This window comes from Equus przewalskii, unplaced genomic scaffold, assembly GCF_037783145.1.
Source record: "Equus przewalskii isolate Varuska unplaced genomic scaffold, EquPr2 contig_R1874, whole genome shotgun sequence".
NCBI lineage: Eukaryota > Metazoa > Chordata > Mammalia > Perissodactyla > Equidae > Equus > Equus przewalskii.
In genome coordinates this window covers 91,175-107,645 of record NW_027228474.1, presented here as the reverse complement: position 1 = coordinate 107,645, position 16,471 = coordinate 91,175, and the positions used below count along the sequence as shown (strand labels likewise).

Here is a 16,471-nt window from a genome sequence, read left to right as displayed (position 1 = left end):
TAAAGTCCTACTGCAAGCACCAGGATGGCTTCACAAACCCTCTGTGTAGATTCAGGGTTGTATCTCAGGTCCCAGTAGATTATAGGCGCCATGAGACTCTACTCACAGCCCATTTGACAAACAGCGAGTGTGTCGAAGGCTCCCAGGGAGGGATGACCAGGTGTCTAAATGTCACAGTCCAGAGTAACCTTTCCCATGAAAGTGGCTGTGGCTCTCCGACAGGATCGAGGGTGAGCTATGGGGGGGCCCGGGGACCCCTGCAGGGAGTAGGAATGCTCTGTGTCACGGGGAGGGCAGGAGGTCCTGTGCAACCTTCAGAGAGGGCGGCAGCAAAGACCCTGTAAGCCAGCCAGGTTCCAGAGTTGGACAGGAGGACACACGGGGAAAGACCAGGGGAAGGGTGCTGTCATGTGGAAAAGTGCTGAGACTGGAGAGAAATGGAGACACCCGGAGGAATCAGCCCTCAACAAGCCTTGGACCATCCCCAAATTGTATTTGATTCTCATTGTTGCCTTCGTTCTTTAGGCCTGCTTTCACTAGCTGGGCCTCAGGGTCCTAATTTTGTCACCTGAGAGACATCATGGAGAACTGGGAAGAGAAATGAATGAGGAGTCAGAAGGTGGGCCGCAGGCTGGGATGAGTGGCAACAGCGTGGGCTCTAGATGAATCCAGACCCGGGTCTAGTCTGTCTGTCGCTTACTAGCCATGTGATCCTGGGAAAGTTACCAAGCGCTATGACCCTCGGGCTCTTCCTCTGCGAAGGCAGTGGGTTGGTGAGCCCTGTCTTGTAGGACTGCGGGAACGGATGGGATGTGTGGCAAACACCTGGCACAGTGCCTGGTATACATGGGAACTTTGAGGACTGGGAGTTATTTCTAGGATTGTTTTGATTCCAGACCTTCCACTCTCTCCTCTGGGATTTTGTTTGTTTGTTGTCCAGGTCGTATTAGAGAACATGCAGCTCAACAGGACACGAAATAACTAATCAGCCAAAAAGGATGTTTCACAAATGAAACTCAGTAGATCTTCCCAGCTAGAGGATATATGTGAAAATTCGGGGGTGGGGGAGTCTTCCCAGCTGGATGGAACACAGAGCTCCTAGAAACAGAGTCAAGGACCGACTCCTTGCCTCCCTCCAAGCTGCTCTTCATCCAGACCACTACTTCCTTTCATTTCACCCCACCAAAATCTAGCCCTTGATTACAATTGGCCAATTAAACTCAATTAAGATTAACACCTAACTTATGCTGTGGGTTCTGGCTCTCCCAGGCCTGGGAGAGGAGTGCCAGGCCACTGACTTCTGGGTATCAGTTCAAAGGAATGTCACCATATTTCTCTGAAATCCTTAGAGATGATGGATGTCAAACTCCTCGTTGTTCACTGTGTTCAACTGCAATGCGACAAGAGCCCAGGACACCTTCCCTTCCTGCCCAGGTGGAGATTTCTGTCTGGTTACCCGAGATCCCTAAGAAACTCTTCAGAGCAATTTTCCATTTCAGACTTGCCCCTCAGCCCTAAGACACACTGTGAGTCTGGCCATTGCCACCACCGAGCTTCATGATAATCAACTCCCACACAAGGAATCGCAGTTTCCCGAAGACCCACACTGCCCTGGCTTGGGGCGTTTACAAGTGAGCGTGCTCCCCTGGGGCTGCACCACCTCCCACCTTCTTTGACTTGTACTGGAGGGGACACCTCACCATCTTCCTTCTAGGACTGTGGCTACTAAACTCTCATTCTACGGGTGGGGGGTGCCCTGCTTATCCTCATGTACCCACTACTGACACAGGGCCTTCCAGAGAGCAGAGGCTCAGCGAAAGTCTGAGGAAGAAATGAGCCAGTGAGCAGGGGTCTTATTTATGCGATTTAATTTCTCTGACTTTCTTGGATTCACTCAAGCAAATCTTGGTATACTTAGTCTTCATTTTTCACAGTCTGATAGACAAAAAGGGATAGGAAGTCAAAAATTAAGTACCTTCTAAATTTTTTCTGACTATCTTTGACAGATAAGTTCTTTCACATTTCCAGGAAATTGCTATTCCAGGGCCAAGTCATCTTGTTCGGAAGAAATAAAATAGAAGGCTTCCCTTTATTTTTTCACAAAATGGCAAAACTTTCTCTTGGACTGGATAAATACCAATACATATGTGACCAAGGTCATTCAAAACTTAGATTTGGAAGCAACAAATCTTCAATTAAAAGTAAAAACATTTGAAAATCCAAAAAATAAAAGAAGAGGGGCCCGCCGGGTGGTGTAGCGGTTCAGTTAGTGCCCTCCACTTTGGTGGCCCAGTTTTCATGGGTTTGGATCCCTGGCACAGACCTATGTGCTGCTAATCAAGCCATGCTGTGGTGGCGTCCCACGTACAAAAGATAGAGGAAGACTGGCATAGACTTAGCTAAGGGACAATCTTCCTCAAGCAAAAAGAGGAAGATTGCCAACAGATGTTAGTTCAGGGCCAATCTTCCTCACCACAAAGAAGAAGAAAAGCAGAAAGAAAAAGATGATGATCCATTTCAAGGTCACCCCTATGGAACAGGAACCCAAAGCCGTTATGCCTACAGTGGTCTAGCCCAGCCTGGCCCTCCACTACTTAGGTCATTTACTGCTCTCTCCTAAAACACGGAGTGAAGAATCTGCTTTACACTTCACCCAGGGCAGGAGAAGGCTGCTGGGCACGGGCCTACCCCGTGCCTGGCCGTGTCAGTAGCAATCCATGCGGGCAATTCAGGCCTGAACTCTCTCTTCCTCATCACTCACAGCCTCTTCAACGACAGGTGGAGGAAGGGACCTGGGATCACTGCTACTGACCCTGAGCCAAATACTCCAGGACACTCATCTTGCTGGTTTCAGCGTGGGCCCTGGGACCCCACAGGAACTCGTAGCGAGCAGGATCACTGTTGGGCACCTGCCGGTACTCCACGTACTGCTCTCGCACCCAAACTTTAGTGATAAGCTCCCTGGGCTCCCCGTAGATGAAGTGCTCCCTTCCAGCACGCACCCCCATGACACTCAGTGCTTCCCAGACGTCCTCCTCAGGGGCACAGTCGCCCTGCAGGTGGATGACACCCAGGAGCATCACCAGGAGGCCAGTCTTGGGCATGCTCTGCTCATCACTCAGCATCCCATCGTAGGTGAGGCCCAGGGTGGTGACCAGGACATAGGCGTGGTCGCTGGGATCCACTTCCTTCACGTCAACGCCAAAGACGAGCTGCATGCACTCAGAGGCTTGTCTGAAGATCACAGGGAAATGGTCCTGGTAATCTCTGAGGACCGTATTCAGCATCTCCGCCTTTGTGGTGGGCTCCTTTGTGTGATACTTGAGAAGCAGGAACTCCACCAGGTCAGAGACCTTCAAACGTAGTGCATCTTGGAGCGAGGACTGCATCTCCCGGGGCCTCCCAGATCCTTGGTCCCTCCTCTCTTGGATGCTGGAGCCGTTGTCTCTGGACTGGCTCCATGGAGGGGATGCCATGGCAGTGGGGGAGGGGTGAGCACTCGGATGGCTCTGTTCAGGACTCGGGGTCCCAGGCCACAGCCACCTCTTCCAGGGTGCTCCAAGAGAGATAGCAAGAGGAAGAGGAGGAGGAGGGGAAAGAGGAGGGGAAAGAGGAGGAGCAGGTGGAGGATATGGCCTCCTCCTCCTCAGCCCCAGACAGCAGCGCATCCACCAGGCCCTGGGCCTCTCTTTGGGCCTGAAGGTCTTCCTCACGCTTGTAGACACCATCGCTGCGAGGCCTAGATTCATGTCAGGGCAGCGGACAGGAGTGTGGGCAGGGGGTGACTGATGGAGACCCACGGGCCTAGGAGGGAGAGGAGTTGTGAGTGGCCTCAGCTCAGAAACCCACCCTTGGTGGCTCTGACAACGGTGACTTACAGGTCTCCTTCTAAGGGGTGCTCTCGGCTTCACAGGGATCTGTTGTCCAGGGCGGCCTGTGCCCTAGGGATCTGAGGGAAGAAGTGATAGGGCTCCTCAGGGAGGACCCAGCACAGCCTGAGGTTCTGGTGCTGGTGGTGGGCTGGGGTGTGGTGGGCTCGAGGTCTGCAGGGTCTCTTCAGTTCTGGCGTGGGGGCGCCCCTGGATGCATATTCGGGGTTTGTCCCTCGACTTGAGTCCTGGCACTGCCTGGGCCTCCTCTATCTGTGACCTGAGGACACAAGCCTCAGACCAAGGCCTTCACCTCCAGGTTCCTGGAGGAGGAAACACGGGGCACCTCAGGGTGCAGACAGCAAGCAAGCACAGCCCTGGGACACCAGGGCTGACAGGAGGGGTGGGCCAGACTCTGTGAGGTCCCCACTGTTCTGGGGTGGGCGGTCCCCTCCGAGCTCACTCAGGGTCCTCACCTCTCCCCTGTCCTGGCCTGGGCCCCACCCCACTGCTGCCCTGAAGCAAACGTCTCAGAACAAGACCACAGACCCCTGAGATTGAGCAGAAGGAAGTGAGGGGGCCCATATCTGGCCACACCTGCCCAGGGGCTAACAGGAGGCACCAAGGGACAAGAAGGGGTGGCCAAACTCTGTGGGTTCCATCTGTCCTGGGATGGGTGGTGTGCTCTGTCTTCACCTCGACACCATGCAGGGCCTGGGTCAACTCCATCTGTTGACCTGAGGCCACCCTCTTTAGGCCAAGGCCCCATGTCCCGAAGACAGAGGAAGAGGATGTGAGGGAAACTCAATCCACCCACCGATCCTGGGTGAGGCGCAGCAGAGGGCGCCTGGGCTCTGCCTCCTGGTGTGTGGGGTCCCCTCAGTCCTCACCGTGACCCCGGCCAGGGCCTGGGATCCTGCCTCTGCTGACCTGAGTCCAGACCCTCTGACCAAGGCCCTTGCCCCCTTCCCGACACCACCGGTCAGGAAACGAGAATGGGCTCAGCCAGAAAGGCCCTGCCAGGGTGCCAGGGCTGACAGCAGGGCCAGGCCAGATTTCTGTGGGCCCCCTCTTTGTCCTGGCCATGGGGGTACACTCACTCCTCCCTCGGGGTCCTTGACTCTTGGAATGTATGTCAGCTGACCAGATGTGCTTCCTCAGATGACCTGACGTTGTCCTCGCAGACCAAGGTCCTCTCCTCCCTGAGCCTCTGAGAGAAACGGGAGGAGGCTGCACATCCACACCCACCCGCCTGCACCCACCGCTGACATCCCAAAAGGCTGGCAGCGGGGACCAGCCCCGATGTCCTGGGGTGGGGGTTCCCCCAGACCTCCTGTAGGTCATTCGTCTTTCCTCCTGCTGGGGCCTGCCCTTCCTCCCAGCCCACCGCCTGGGACAGCTGACATCTCCCGCTTAGACCAGGCCCTCTCCTCCTGAGGACCCCCACCTTCCCGCCCAGGCTAGAAGTGAGCGTGCCATGTGGGACCACCGCTGACTGTTCCTTCCAGGGCTGAGAACAGGGGACAGCCGGACTCTGTGCCATCCTTTCTTTGCTGAGGTGGGGGGTACACTCAGTCCTCAGGGGGGTTCCTCACCCTGACACCCATAAGATCCTGGGACTCCACCTGCGTCTGACCTGCCATTGCCCCTCAGACCAAGGCCGCACCTCCCTGAGATCCCCCATCCCCAAGCATGTGTCAGGAATCCGAGAAGGCCACATCCAGCCCTCCCTGCCCCGGGGCCTCCCTGGGCCGAGAACAGGGGAAGCTGGCCTCTGTGAGGTCCCTTCTCTTCTGGGGTGGGGGGAACCTCCATGCCCTCCGTTCCTCCCAAAGGCTCCTTGTCTGGAGTCCGGGCAGATCCGGGACCCCTTCCTCTGCTGACCAGATGTGGCTCCCTCTGCTGACCCGCCGTCGCCCCACAGAACAAGGCCTCACCTGGCAGAGCCCGAGGCAGAGGTGAGTGGGCTGCACCACCTGCCGCCACCCCTGCCTGGGGTCTTCAGGGTGACAGGGGCAGGGCCGATTTCAGTGGGCCCCCCTCTGCCTGGGGCCGGAGTCCCCTCAGAGTCTTCAAGGTATTCCTAGTTACTCCTGGCCAGGCCTGGACCCTTCCCTTCTGCTAACCCGAAGTAGCATCCTGCAGGCCAAGGCCACGATGCCACTGAGACCCCGAGCAGGAAGTGGACAGGCCACCCCTCCTGACATCCTGCCTGGCCTCGCAGGACTGACCACAGGGGCAGATTTCTGCTGGGGTCGCCTATGCCTGGGCCGGGGGTCTGCTCAGTCCTCCCTCGGGGTCCGGGGACCCCACCCTCAGCTGACCTGAAGTCACAGTCCTCATCCCCTGAAGACTCCGGAGGCAGAAGGCTGTAAACGCCTCCTCAGGTGGCCCTCTCTGGGGCCTCCCAAGCCCGAGCGCAGGGCCACAGGCTCCCTCTCTGTCCTGGGGTCCAGGGTCCTCAGCCCTCCCTCGGCGTCTCCCGGGGACACCAGCAGGCCCTGGGCCACCCTCTCCGCCCCTCATGTGCTGTTCCTATGACTGAGTCCCCAGTTTCTCTCAGATCAGGATGCGAAAGGCGGGAAAGGCCGCCACTGGTGATGGCGCCCCAGGGCCTCCCGGGGCTTATGGCAGGGGCGTGTTTCTGTGGGGTCTCCTTTGTCTTCCCTCAGGGTCCTTAGCTTGAGCCTGTCAGGTCCCGGGACCCTCCCTCTGTGGACCTGAGGCCCTCACTCCCCTGAGACCCCACGGGAAGTCTGTGGAGGTCACCTCAGGCCACTAAACCCGGGGACGCCCAGGGCTGATGGCAGGGGCCAGTGGGGGGTTACTCCCTGGGGTCCTTGGCCACCCTCTGCTCCTTCCCTGACCCCCAGCATGGCCTGGCCCCGCCTCTGCCCCTGAGTCCGCTCCCTCCCCCGGGCCCTCCCCAGCAGGCTCCTCTGAGGAGGGGGGCGGGGGCTCAGCCTGTCCATCCCCCGTCCCCCAGGGTCCCTCAAGGCTGACAGCAGAGGCAGACCTGGACGCCCTGGGTCTAGTGTTCTCCCTCCTGGGGCTCCCTGGGCCCCTGGCCGGGACTGGCCTCCTTCCCTCTGCTGCCCTGAATCCGGCCTCCCTCAGCTAGGCCCTCGGCGTCCCCAGACCTCCGAGGCGGAAGCCAGGGGACGTCACATCCGGTCACCGTGGCCACGGGTCTCCCAGGGCTGACAGCACTGGCAGAGAGGCATCCGGGGGTCCCTCTGCCAGCCCTCTGCTCCTCTCCTTGTCTCTGGCCGGGCCTGGGCCCCTGCTCCTGCACCCTGAATCTGTGCCCATCACCCCCAGGCTCTGACCCCCGGTTGTCTGTGGAGGGGGCGGGGAGCCCTCGGCTGACAGTCCTGCCCTGGGTCCCCCAGAGCGCACAGGAGGGGCGCGGGGCTTCTGTGGGCCTGTGCTTTGGGGTGGGGGCAGCCCACCGGCCTCCCTCGGGAGGGTCCTCGTCCACCCTGGCCCAAGAGGGCTGCCATCCCGGGGAAGGGCTGGATGGGGGCTGTCGTGCCCAGGGCCGAAGGGGTTCACAGGAGAAGCCCCCTTCCCGTGGGGTCTCGGCACCAGCCAGCCGGACTCAGCGAGCCATTTCTTTTCCGGATTGCGTTTGTCCTGTCCAGGTTGAGCAGCGGCGGTGGCTTCGAGATGCTCCTCCGGGTTTATGGTGACCTCCTATTGCGTGCTCAGTGCAGGGATTTTCACTCATTTATCCTCCTTCCTAGTAAGAAATACATTGTACATCTCTGCCCGCTGCGGCAGCCCTGTATCTACATCTAGAACACATTTGTAACTTATATGTGCTTCTAGACACCTGTTTGTACATATCACAGGAGTATGCAGCTATGCACATGTATATGCACGTATGTTCCTATTATGTATTTATAGATATATATAGACTATATATATATGTATATACTTATTTGATGAAAGAATTAGGTCTGATATTCGCTATTCTGTTTCTTGTCTATTCTTATATTCTATTAAAGTGAGAATCTTTTGAAAGAACCATCCTCACGCGCTAAGATGGTTTCAGGTGGTTGTTAGCACAGACTCTGGACTCAAATGCCTTAATGGACCCATCTTTCCCGCTGTCCTGGTTTTGCCCCAGGGCCACTGGCCTGTGTGGCCTGAGGGCCTGCTTCAGATGTGTGCAGTGAAGCAGGAACAGAAGTTTGAAGCCTTTCCTCCTCCCCATCCCGTTATCTGCATCTATGCAGCCTACAGCCCCTCCCAACTTGGCTCCCGCTGCCCGCGACCCCACCCAAACACAAGTACCAGCTCACTGCAGTCTGCAGTCTCCCCCAGGGCTTTCTCCTGTTTGGTTGTTTAGATATTGTTTTTCATATTGTGTATTGTTTTTGAAGAGTTTATTTAGAGCCTCTTAGGTGCCCAGAAAAATGAAAATGAAGGTACAGAGATTTCCCACTTAGCCCCTGCCCCCACGCTTGCATCACCTCCCTCATTATCAACATCCCCCACCAGACTGGGACATTTCTTGTAATCATGAACCTACATTGCCACATTCTATGCCCAATGCCCATCATGTACATTACGGTTCTCACTTGGTGTTCTACATTCTATGGGTTTGGACAAATGTATAATGACATGTGTCCATCGTTAGAGTGTCATCCAGAGGCGTTTCACTGCCCTAAAAATCCCCTGTGTTCTGCCTGTTGCGCCCTCCCCTCACAACCCCTGGCAACCACTGCTCTTTAGATTGGCTCCATCGTTTGCCTTTTCCAGAATGTTCGTATAGTTGAACTCGTACAGTAGGCAGCCTTTTCAGATTGGCTTTCTTCATTGGTACTACGTCCTTAAGGTTTTTCTATGTCTTTTCATGCCTTGATAGCTCATTTCTTTTTTGCACTGATTCATATTCCATTCTCTGAATGTACCACAGATTATTTACCCACTCACCTACTGAAGGGCATTTGGTTGCTTCCAAGTTTTAGCAATTATTAGCAAAGCTGCCCTAAGCATCCGTGTGTATGTTTTTGTGTGGACATACGTTTTCACCTCTTTTGGGTAAATACCCATACAATTGCTGGATCATGTAGTAAGAACATGTATGTTTGGTTTCATAAGAAACTGCCACACCGTCTTCCAAAGTGGCTGTACCACTTTGCACTCCCATCAGCAATGAGTGAGAGTTCCTGCTGCTCCAGCTCCTCCACATCCAGCATTTGGTGCTGTCAGTGTACCAGATTCTGGCCATTCTAATAAGGGAATGGTTATTATGTGCATGTGTGTATTTACTTTCATTCTCCATTCTAGGGCTTCCCAGGGCTGATTTTGGGAGTGGAAGCCAGGTCACCACAGGGGCTGTGGATTAATTCTCAAGACTTGACAACACAGGACATAGACCACTCTGTTTCCTCACCCAGGGACTTAAGCTATGCACCGGGTTCAGAAACTGAATTTTCAGTAACAAAAGGAGCAGCGCGTGAGGGGGGCATAGGGGAGGGCTGGGGTCAAAATCATACTAGAAATGACTACTGACCAGTAAAGATCTAGTGTGCACCTGTGTCCAACTGTTCAGGCCCGTACAGCAATGTGGACGGTAGCAGAAACTCACAGGTTAAGACTGTGCTGTGGAGTGAAGAGGGCAATCTCTCCCTGCTGAGACCTGGAGAATAATGTGAAAATTAGACGTGATCTTGGATTTGAAGCACCTGTCACATGGTACGTCTGCACCTGCAAAAGGTGGAGAATTTCAGGGCAAACTTGACTTTCTCAGACACCCCTCACAGAAATGAAGGGGATTTTGTTGTAATAAATTATAACAGCTGCTTTTTGTTGAGCATCTATTACACAATGGTAGTAGACGTTGGAGAGACGTCAAGGGCTCCTCCACACCTTGTCTTCCTCTCCTCCCTGGACTAATGGGGGCACTGCACTGCCAGTCCTCTTGTACTTAGGAAGAGTCCTGTGAGAAGGCTTTGCAGCTGATAGCAGCAGGTGCATTATTTGTCACAGCCTTTTCTATAGAAGACACTGCAGGGGCCATGGATTAATTCTCAAGCCATGACAACACAGGACACAGACCACTCTGTTTCCTCACCCAGGGACTTAAGCCATGCACCTTGGACCCTTAGAGGTGAGATGCCAGCTTCTGTGTCTTTGAGACCCTGGGCAGGAATGGAGGTGTTCGGAAGAGAAGCCTCCCCACGGGAAGCTGGCTGCAGGAATTCCCCCCTGCCACCTGCACCTTTAGGCCACTGTGCTACACACTTCAGTCCCCTCAGGACTGTGACGCCTCTCTCTTAGGAGGCCGGCAGCCAGCTGCTGAATGGCCCTGTAGGGATTGGGGGTGTCTACCTTAAAATGTACCCATTTAAAATGTTCAGTTAAGTGTTTTTATTAAATTTACTGAGTTACACCATCAGCAGCAAGTGTTAGAAAATACCCTTCACCTGCATGAGATAGCTCGTGCCGCTTGTCGTTAAACCCTGTTCTCACCGTCCGCCCCACGGAAACACTACTCTACTTTCTGAATAGTTACCCCATATACCTCAATATGTGAAAATCTCTTGTCAGCTTTCACCATCAGGGTGTGAGAATTCCAGTGTTCTACACATCCTGGCCAGCATCTGGTATGGTCAGTCTTTCAGTTTAGGCATTCTAATAGGTGTGTAGTGGTACTTCATTGCGGTTTTTAATGGCATTTCCATAATGGCTAATGATGCTGAGCTTCTAGTTGTATGACTCTTTGCCATCTGTATGTCTATTTGGGAAAGTGTTCAAATCTTTGCCCATTTTTTATTGAGTCGTTTGATTCTTTCTTATTGAAGTTTGGGAGTTTTATATGTATTGGACACAAGATTTTTATCAGATATGTGATTTGCAAATATATTTTCCCAGTGTGTGGCTTGTCGTTTTACTCTCTTAACAGTATCTTTAAAGGAAAAGGAGTTTTGAGTTTTGATGAAGTCCAGTTTATCAATTGTTTTCATTAATGGATTTTTTTCTTGTATCTAAGAAGTTGTGTAAATGGGCGAATGATGGTCCCTATGTATTGGCCTAAACTGGCCTCCATTTTGTTTACTTCTTCACAGCAGGCTAGGGTCTTTAGCCCAAAGTCCACTGGTGCCAAACTCAAATTATTATGGATCCAATTGCTTTAAATATACTTCAAACAAACGTATTTGTAGCCATTTAGAGGCTGCCTACTTTGCGTGTCCCACAAAGATGCACCCAACACCTGCTAACCGTAGATAGGACAAAGCCTGTAGTGATAAAATATCCCTGACTGCTACTGCCCTCTGGAGTTCACTGACCCAGAGACTCCCGCCTTGCTGCTGTTGAGGATCAGAATTGGCTACCCCAAAATGTGCCTCTTGGGTCATAGCAAACACTTGTTTAACAAACATTTGCATTTCCATCTCCATATAAATTGCTTTCCTCTCCTTTGAAGACCGAAACCACTACCCCCGACATCCTCCTTTGTCTTTAGCTGAAGATGGTATTTAAGGTGGTGGGTTTGGCCATTCTAGAGACATGCTCAGTTTTCCTGGGTTTCTCCCATGTATCTGTGTTATTAAACTTTGATTTTCTCCTGTTATTCTGTCTCATGTCAATTTATTTCTTAGACCAGCCAGAAGGACCTAGAGGGTAGAGGAATTGGCTTCCTCCCCTACACTGCTGAGCACCATCTCCCAGATACATGAAGCCCCCTCTCCCATGTCCCCTTCTCTCCTGGGAGGGACCTTACTTTAGTCCCTTTCTGGGTGGTGGCCTTGTGCCCGTGTCTCTGGAAGGTCTCTTCCTGGGAGGGACTTCTCCTCTCATGCAGCCCTGTCCAAGTGCTGCTCAATAAAGCTTTTGTGTTCCTGCCTCTCGTGGTCCTGTCTCTTCCTTGGTCAACCTCGAAATCCTCAAACTTACCACACTAGCTCAGAGTAACAAAGACTTTCTCCTATGCATTCTCCAAGAAGCTTCATAATTTTGGTTTTGACACTTGGGTCTGTGATCCATTTTATGTTTTTTTTTATATGGAGCAAGGTTTGGATTAAATGGTGCTTTTTTTCATGTGGCTATCCAGTTGTTCCAGATCTAATTGTTGAAAAGACTGTCCTTTCACTTCTTATCTTTTGCATCTTTCTCGATAATCAGTTGCCTGTGTATGCATGTATGTGTGGGTCTATTTCTAAACTCTCTCCTCTGTTCCATGAATATATTTCTGTTGTTATGTTATGCCGATTCCTCACTGTCTTGGTTACTGTCACTTTATAATAAGCCTTGCAGTCAAGTAGAATAAACCCTCCAACTCTGCCCTCTTTTTAGAAGTTATTTTGGCTATTCTAGGTCCTTTGCATTTCCATATGAATGGGAACTTGTTTTGTGCCGGTCTCAGCCTGTCACTTAAGAATGTTGTGGCTGGACCAGCCCTTGTGGCTCTTATTAGGATTGCAAGATGCCCTTCTCCAATAACCATCAGGAAACTTTGAAAGAATAGAGGTTTATTACTCATAGGACCTGGAAATTACACAGCACACCTGGGGCCACACAGCGAGGTCACCTGGAGAAAGAGAGGACACGGGGCGGGGGGCTGGGGTTCTGCTTACTCTGGGGCTGAGGCTGGGGGCCTAGGGTTTCAGGGGCTCAATCTTTATTGGTGAATTTAAAACATAAGAGCAGAATTTAAAGCACGGGAAGAGGAGAAAAGCAAGTGGCTCCAATGATCAGTTATTGAAATCAACTGAGCTCTCTAAATCAAAGGAGCCTCCGTGGGGGCAGGGGGCCTGGCTCTTTATCTAGTCCTGTGGCTGGCAATGTGTTTTTTCCAGATAGCCCTCTTGAAGTGGATCTCTCTTTGAAGTGGATGCCTTGGCAACCAAAGCTTAAGTCAGGCACCTGCATAACAAAAAAGAAAAAAAAAATACACCTCAGGGCTTACTCTACAGAACACCAGCCTGTCAATTTCTATGTTTTTAAAAAGGTCTTCTGAGGTTCTAATTGGGACTGTGTTGACTCTATCGATGAGCTGGGGAAGAATTGGTGTCTTAACAATATCCAGTCCTTCAAACCACAAACAAGGCGTATACCTACATATGTTTAGGTATTCATTAATCTCTCTCTGCAGTGTTTTGTAGATTTTGGTGTAGAGAGCTTCTACATATTTTGTCAGATTTGTAGGCTTTCTCATCCTGTTTTAAAACACACTGTTTTTAATTTCAATTTTCCATTATTCATTGCTAGTATATAAATATACACTTTATTTTTATATGTTGATCTTATATCCTGAGACCTTGCTAAACTCAATTATTCCTTCTGGAAGCATCTTTTGTTTTTTAGATTGATAGAATTTTCTGTGTAGAGTATCTTGTGGTCTGTGAATAAAGACAGTGCTACCTCTCCCTTTCCAGCCTGGATGTCGTTTTCTTCCTTGTTGCACTGGACACCAAGCACAATGTTGAACGCCTCCCTCCCCCTCGTGAACTCACCAGCCTTAGGTTGTAGTTTCCAGCATACAAACATCCAGCACAACTTGTAGCATGTGTCTGCCTCGTCCCCCTGACCCTATGAAAACCCAAGCCTGGGTAGGCCACCTACTGAGGCGGGCATGGGTCCCAGATTTGAAACAGGACTTGATTCTGAGTAGAGCAAGTCTGTTCATGGAAGTCTGACAGGATGAAGGCAGACATTTCCGACTGGAAAACAGAAAACTGAGCAGAGCAATGGGGACCCTGAGAAAAGGAGGTGGGACGGAAAAGGACCCTGGCAGAAGCGAATCGTCTTCAAGCTGCATTAGAGTAATTTGTAATCAGGAAGCGGGATGATTCACATCTCCACAGAGACTTAAACACAGCCACAGCACCATGGGTGGATTGTAGGCACGACATACGGAAACTAGGTAGCAGCGGTGAAGGGAGGGAAAGAAGAGAATGAAGCACTGAATAGGGTGGCTGTGGGGAAAGGTTTGGAGGAAACACCCTCTCCCTGCCTTGTGAGCCACCAGCATTGACTGGGGAGATGAGGAGGGGGGCAGGTCAGTTTGGAAGGCTCTTTAGGGGGGCCCCCTTTCCCCAACCAGAACATCTTGGCTGCTCCCCATCCTCCCCTAGAGGTGTCAAGGTGGAGCTTTGTGATGTCTAAGCCCAACCCACGGCTGCCATTGGCTGGAGGAGAGCCTTGCTGACCAAACAAAGCTGAAGGGTGTGGCCCCTCTCTGTCCTATAGAGGGGTATATATAGGCAGGTCAGGAGGCCTGGGGTAGACAGACCACTGGGAGGCGCTGACATGGCGAAGGCGACCGGGAAATCCCAAGCTTCTAGCACAGTCACGGAACAACCCTCGCCAAAGAACAAAGAGAGGAAGGTGAGGAAGGGCTCCTGTCAACCCAGGTCCAGAGGGAGTGTCAAGGTGAGATGACCCCGCCCAAGCTCCTCCTCTTCCCCTTTGACTCCCCCCACCAAGACTCCGCCCCTGTCCTTGCCTGGCACACAGCCCCTCCTCAGCCCACGTCCCTTCTCACGAAGCCCCTGTTCCCACCCATCCCCCACCCTCTTCCCTCAAACCAGTGCCCTTCTGGGCTCACCCAATTGTCTTTCCAGGCGGCCAAGAAAACCACGGGGGCCAAAAGACCCCTTCGAAGGAGATCCACTAAAAAAGCCTCTTCAAAACGTCCCACCTCTTCAGTCAAATCTAAGGAAGCGAGAGGAACAACCCTATTCGGTCACTATCACAGGCTGAATGAAGAGCTGAATCAAGATGAGCCAGAGGAGGACAGAGAGAGCATGGAGAAGCCCAGCACTTCACGTGCCTACCTGCACCACCGGCAACTTCAGAGCGAGGCCAGAGACCTCACAGAGGAATCATCTGAGAAGTCTCTAACGTCTGACCCCTGAGAAATGGCCAGTGGTGCCGACGTCATTTGACAGCAGCAGGGTGCCCTGATGGTGATTTCAATAAAATGGACCTGTTGTGAAAATGTGTGTGTCTCTGCGAGTTCTCTCATGGGGGGAGCGGGGAAGGAAGGGAAGAGGCAGCTGTGTGAGGGGGAGGGAGGTGAGTCCTGCAGGGTCGGGGGTCAGACCAGAAGGTCCAGTTAGCTTGACAGTGGGGATAAGCAAATGTGCACGGCTTAAGTCCCTGGGTGTGCATTCAGAGTGGTCTGTGTCTCTGGTCTCATGGTGTGGGAATGAAACCCCTGGCTCCTGAGGCTTCTTCTATAGAAACAACCTCATGCAGCTTCTTGTGCCCTCAGCTTCCTGCTCGCCATCCCTCAATTGTCAGGTGCCAGTTCCCCATCCCTGTCACTCTTTTCCTCCTGACCAGGGTGGAGGGAATACTCGATCCTGGGGAGAGGGAGGTGGAGAGAGGAAAACGCTGTCCTCATGGGGGTCTTGTCTTTCCAGCTCAGCCAGAGTCTCCGGCACGTGTCCAGTCCGGGCACCTGCAGAAGGTGTCCTGAGAGATGGTACAGTCAGAGGGACTGTAGGGTGGCCAAGACTCCTGGAAGCAAAGAGGCAGGGGGGGTGTCTTTTTTTCCCTGACCCAGGGTCCCACGTTGCATGTAGTCATCACGTCCCCTTGGGGTCCTCCACTCTGTGATGGTTTCTCAGTATCTCCGGGTCCACCGAAAGTGTATTACTTCCCTGTTGCTGATGTAACAGATTACCACAAACTTTGTGGTACAACACAAATGTGTTCTGTAACAGTTCTGGAAGCCAGAAGTCCACAAAGAGCCTCACTGGGCTAAAATCAAGCCATCAGCAGGGCTGTGATCCTTTCAGATGTCTCCAGGGGACAACCTTTTTTGTGACTTCTCCAGCATCCAGAGGGTGACCAGAATCCTTGGCTCAGGGACCCTTCCTCCATCTTCAAAGCCAGCAATGGACAACTGAGTCCTCCTCACATGGCCTCTCTCTTCTACATTTGGACCATAGCATTAAGATTGGGTCCACCTGGATAATCCTGAATAACTCCCTATCTTAAGGTCAGCTGATTAGGCATTTTAATTCCATTGGCAACTTTAATTCCACTTTGATGTGGAACTCAACATATTCCATCTCCTGGGGATTAGGATGTGGACATCTCTGGGAGGCCATTGTTCTGTCTACGTCAGTGGCCTTGACACTTCTGAGGAGTACTGGTCTGGTTTTGGCAGAGTGTCCCTCAGTTTGCACGTGTCTGATCTCTTCTCACGATAGGACTAGGCTTACCCATTATCGTGAAGGAGACCACAGAGAGGAAGAGCCCTTCTCTTCACAGGTATGGTATCTTGAACACTTTGAGACGCAAGGAACAGAGCGTGCAGAGGCAGGGAGGGCACCCGTATTCTGGCAATGGGGAGGAATGCTAGAGGTCAGAGCATTTTCAGGATGAAAGTAACCTTGCAAGTGCTCTTGGTCACTCCCCCTCCTTTCTCCAGGGAAGCATCATCAAGGTCATTGGTGAATAAGGGCATGCTCTCCAGACCCTGCCCAGGAATCTATGGACATGTGCCGCTTCAACTGGCTCTTTGTAAAATCCTTTGGTTCCCAGCCCAAATGCAGGGACATGTGAGTCCTTGACTGTGGTGACTTATAGATCCAAGCCGACCCGGGAGAGGGGCAGGGCATAGGGCAAAGGCCACA

The 16,471-nt window shown here is 52.4% G+C and overlaps 1 protein-coding gene, 1 long non-coding RNA gene and 1 pseudogene across 3 annotated transcripts; 1 reads left to right on the top strand and 2 right to left on the bottom strand.

Moving 5' to 3' along the window:
- Positions 1-2,728: 2,728 nt before the first annotated feature.
- On the bottom strand, positions 2,729-4,638 carry LOC139081385 (melanoma-associated antigen 10-like; annotated as a pseudogene).
- Positions 4,639-7,176: 2,538 nt separating this feature from the next.
- LOC139081384 (uncharacterized) lies at positions 7,177-12,408 on the bottom strand. The gene is made up of 3 exons (XR_011536457.1): positions 12,389-12,408; positions 9,394-9,519; positions 7,177-7,611 (listed from the first exon to the last, which is right to left on the bottom strand). It is a non-coding gene; the product is annotated as an uncharacterized lncRNA (long non-coding RNA).
- Positions 12,409-14,056: 1,648 nt separating this feature from the next.
- LOC139081383 (uncharacterized protein CXorf51A-like) lies at positions 14,057-14,825 on the top strand. 2 transcript variants are annotated; one of them, XM_070606936.1, is made up of 2 exons: positions 14,057-14,210; positions 14,447-14,823. In XM_070606936.1, exons 1-2 carry the CDS (start codon positions 14,133-14,135, stop codon positions 14,738-14,740), a joined length of 372 nt encoding a protein of 123 aa, XP_070463037.1. In that variant the 5' UTR covers positions 14,057-14,132; the 3' UTR covers positions 14,741-14,823. The 2 variants fall into 2 exon arrangements, with proteins under 2 accessions (XP_070463037.1, XP_070463036.1); XM_070606935.1 differs by having other exon boundaries at positions 14,069-14,255; positions 14,447-14,825.
- Positions 14,826-16,471: the final 1,646 nt, after the last annotated feature.

Coding starts and splice junctions, on each gene's coding strand:
- LOC139081383 (XM_070606935.1), top strand. CDS start 14,133: ATGGCGAAGGCGACCGGGAAATCCCAAGCTTCTAGCACAGTCACGGAA. Junction 14,256..14,446: donor GGTCCAGAGGGAGTGTCAAG/GTGAGATGACCC, acceptor TTGTCTTTCCAG/GCGGCCAAGAAAACCACGGG.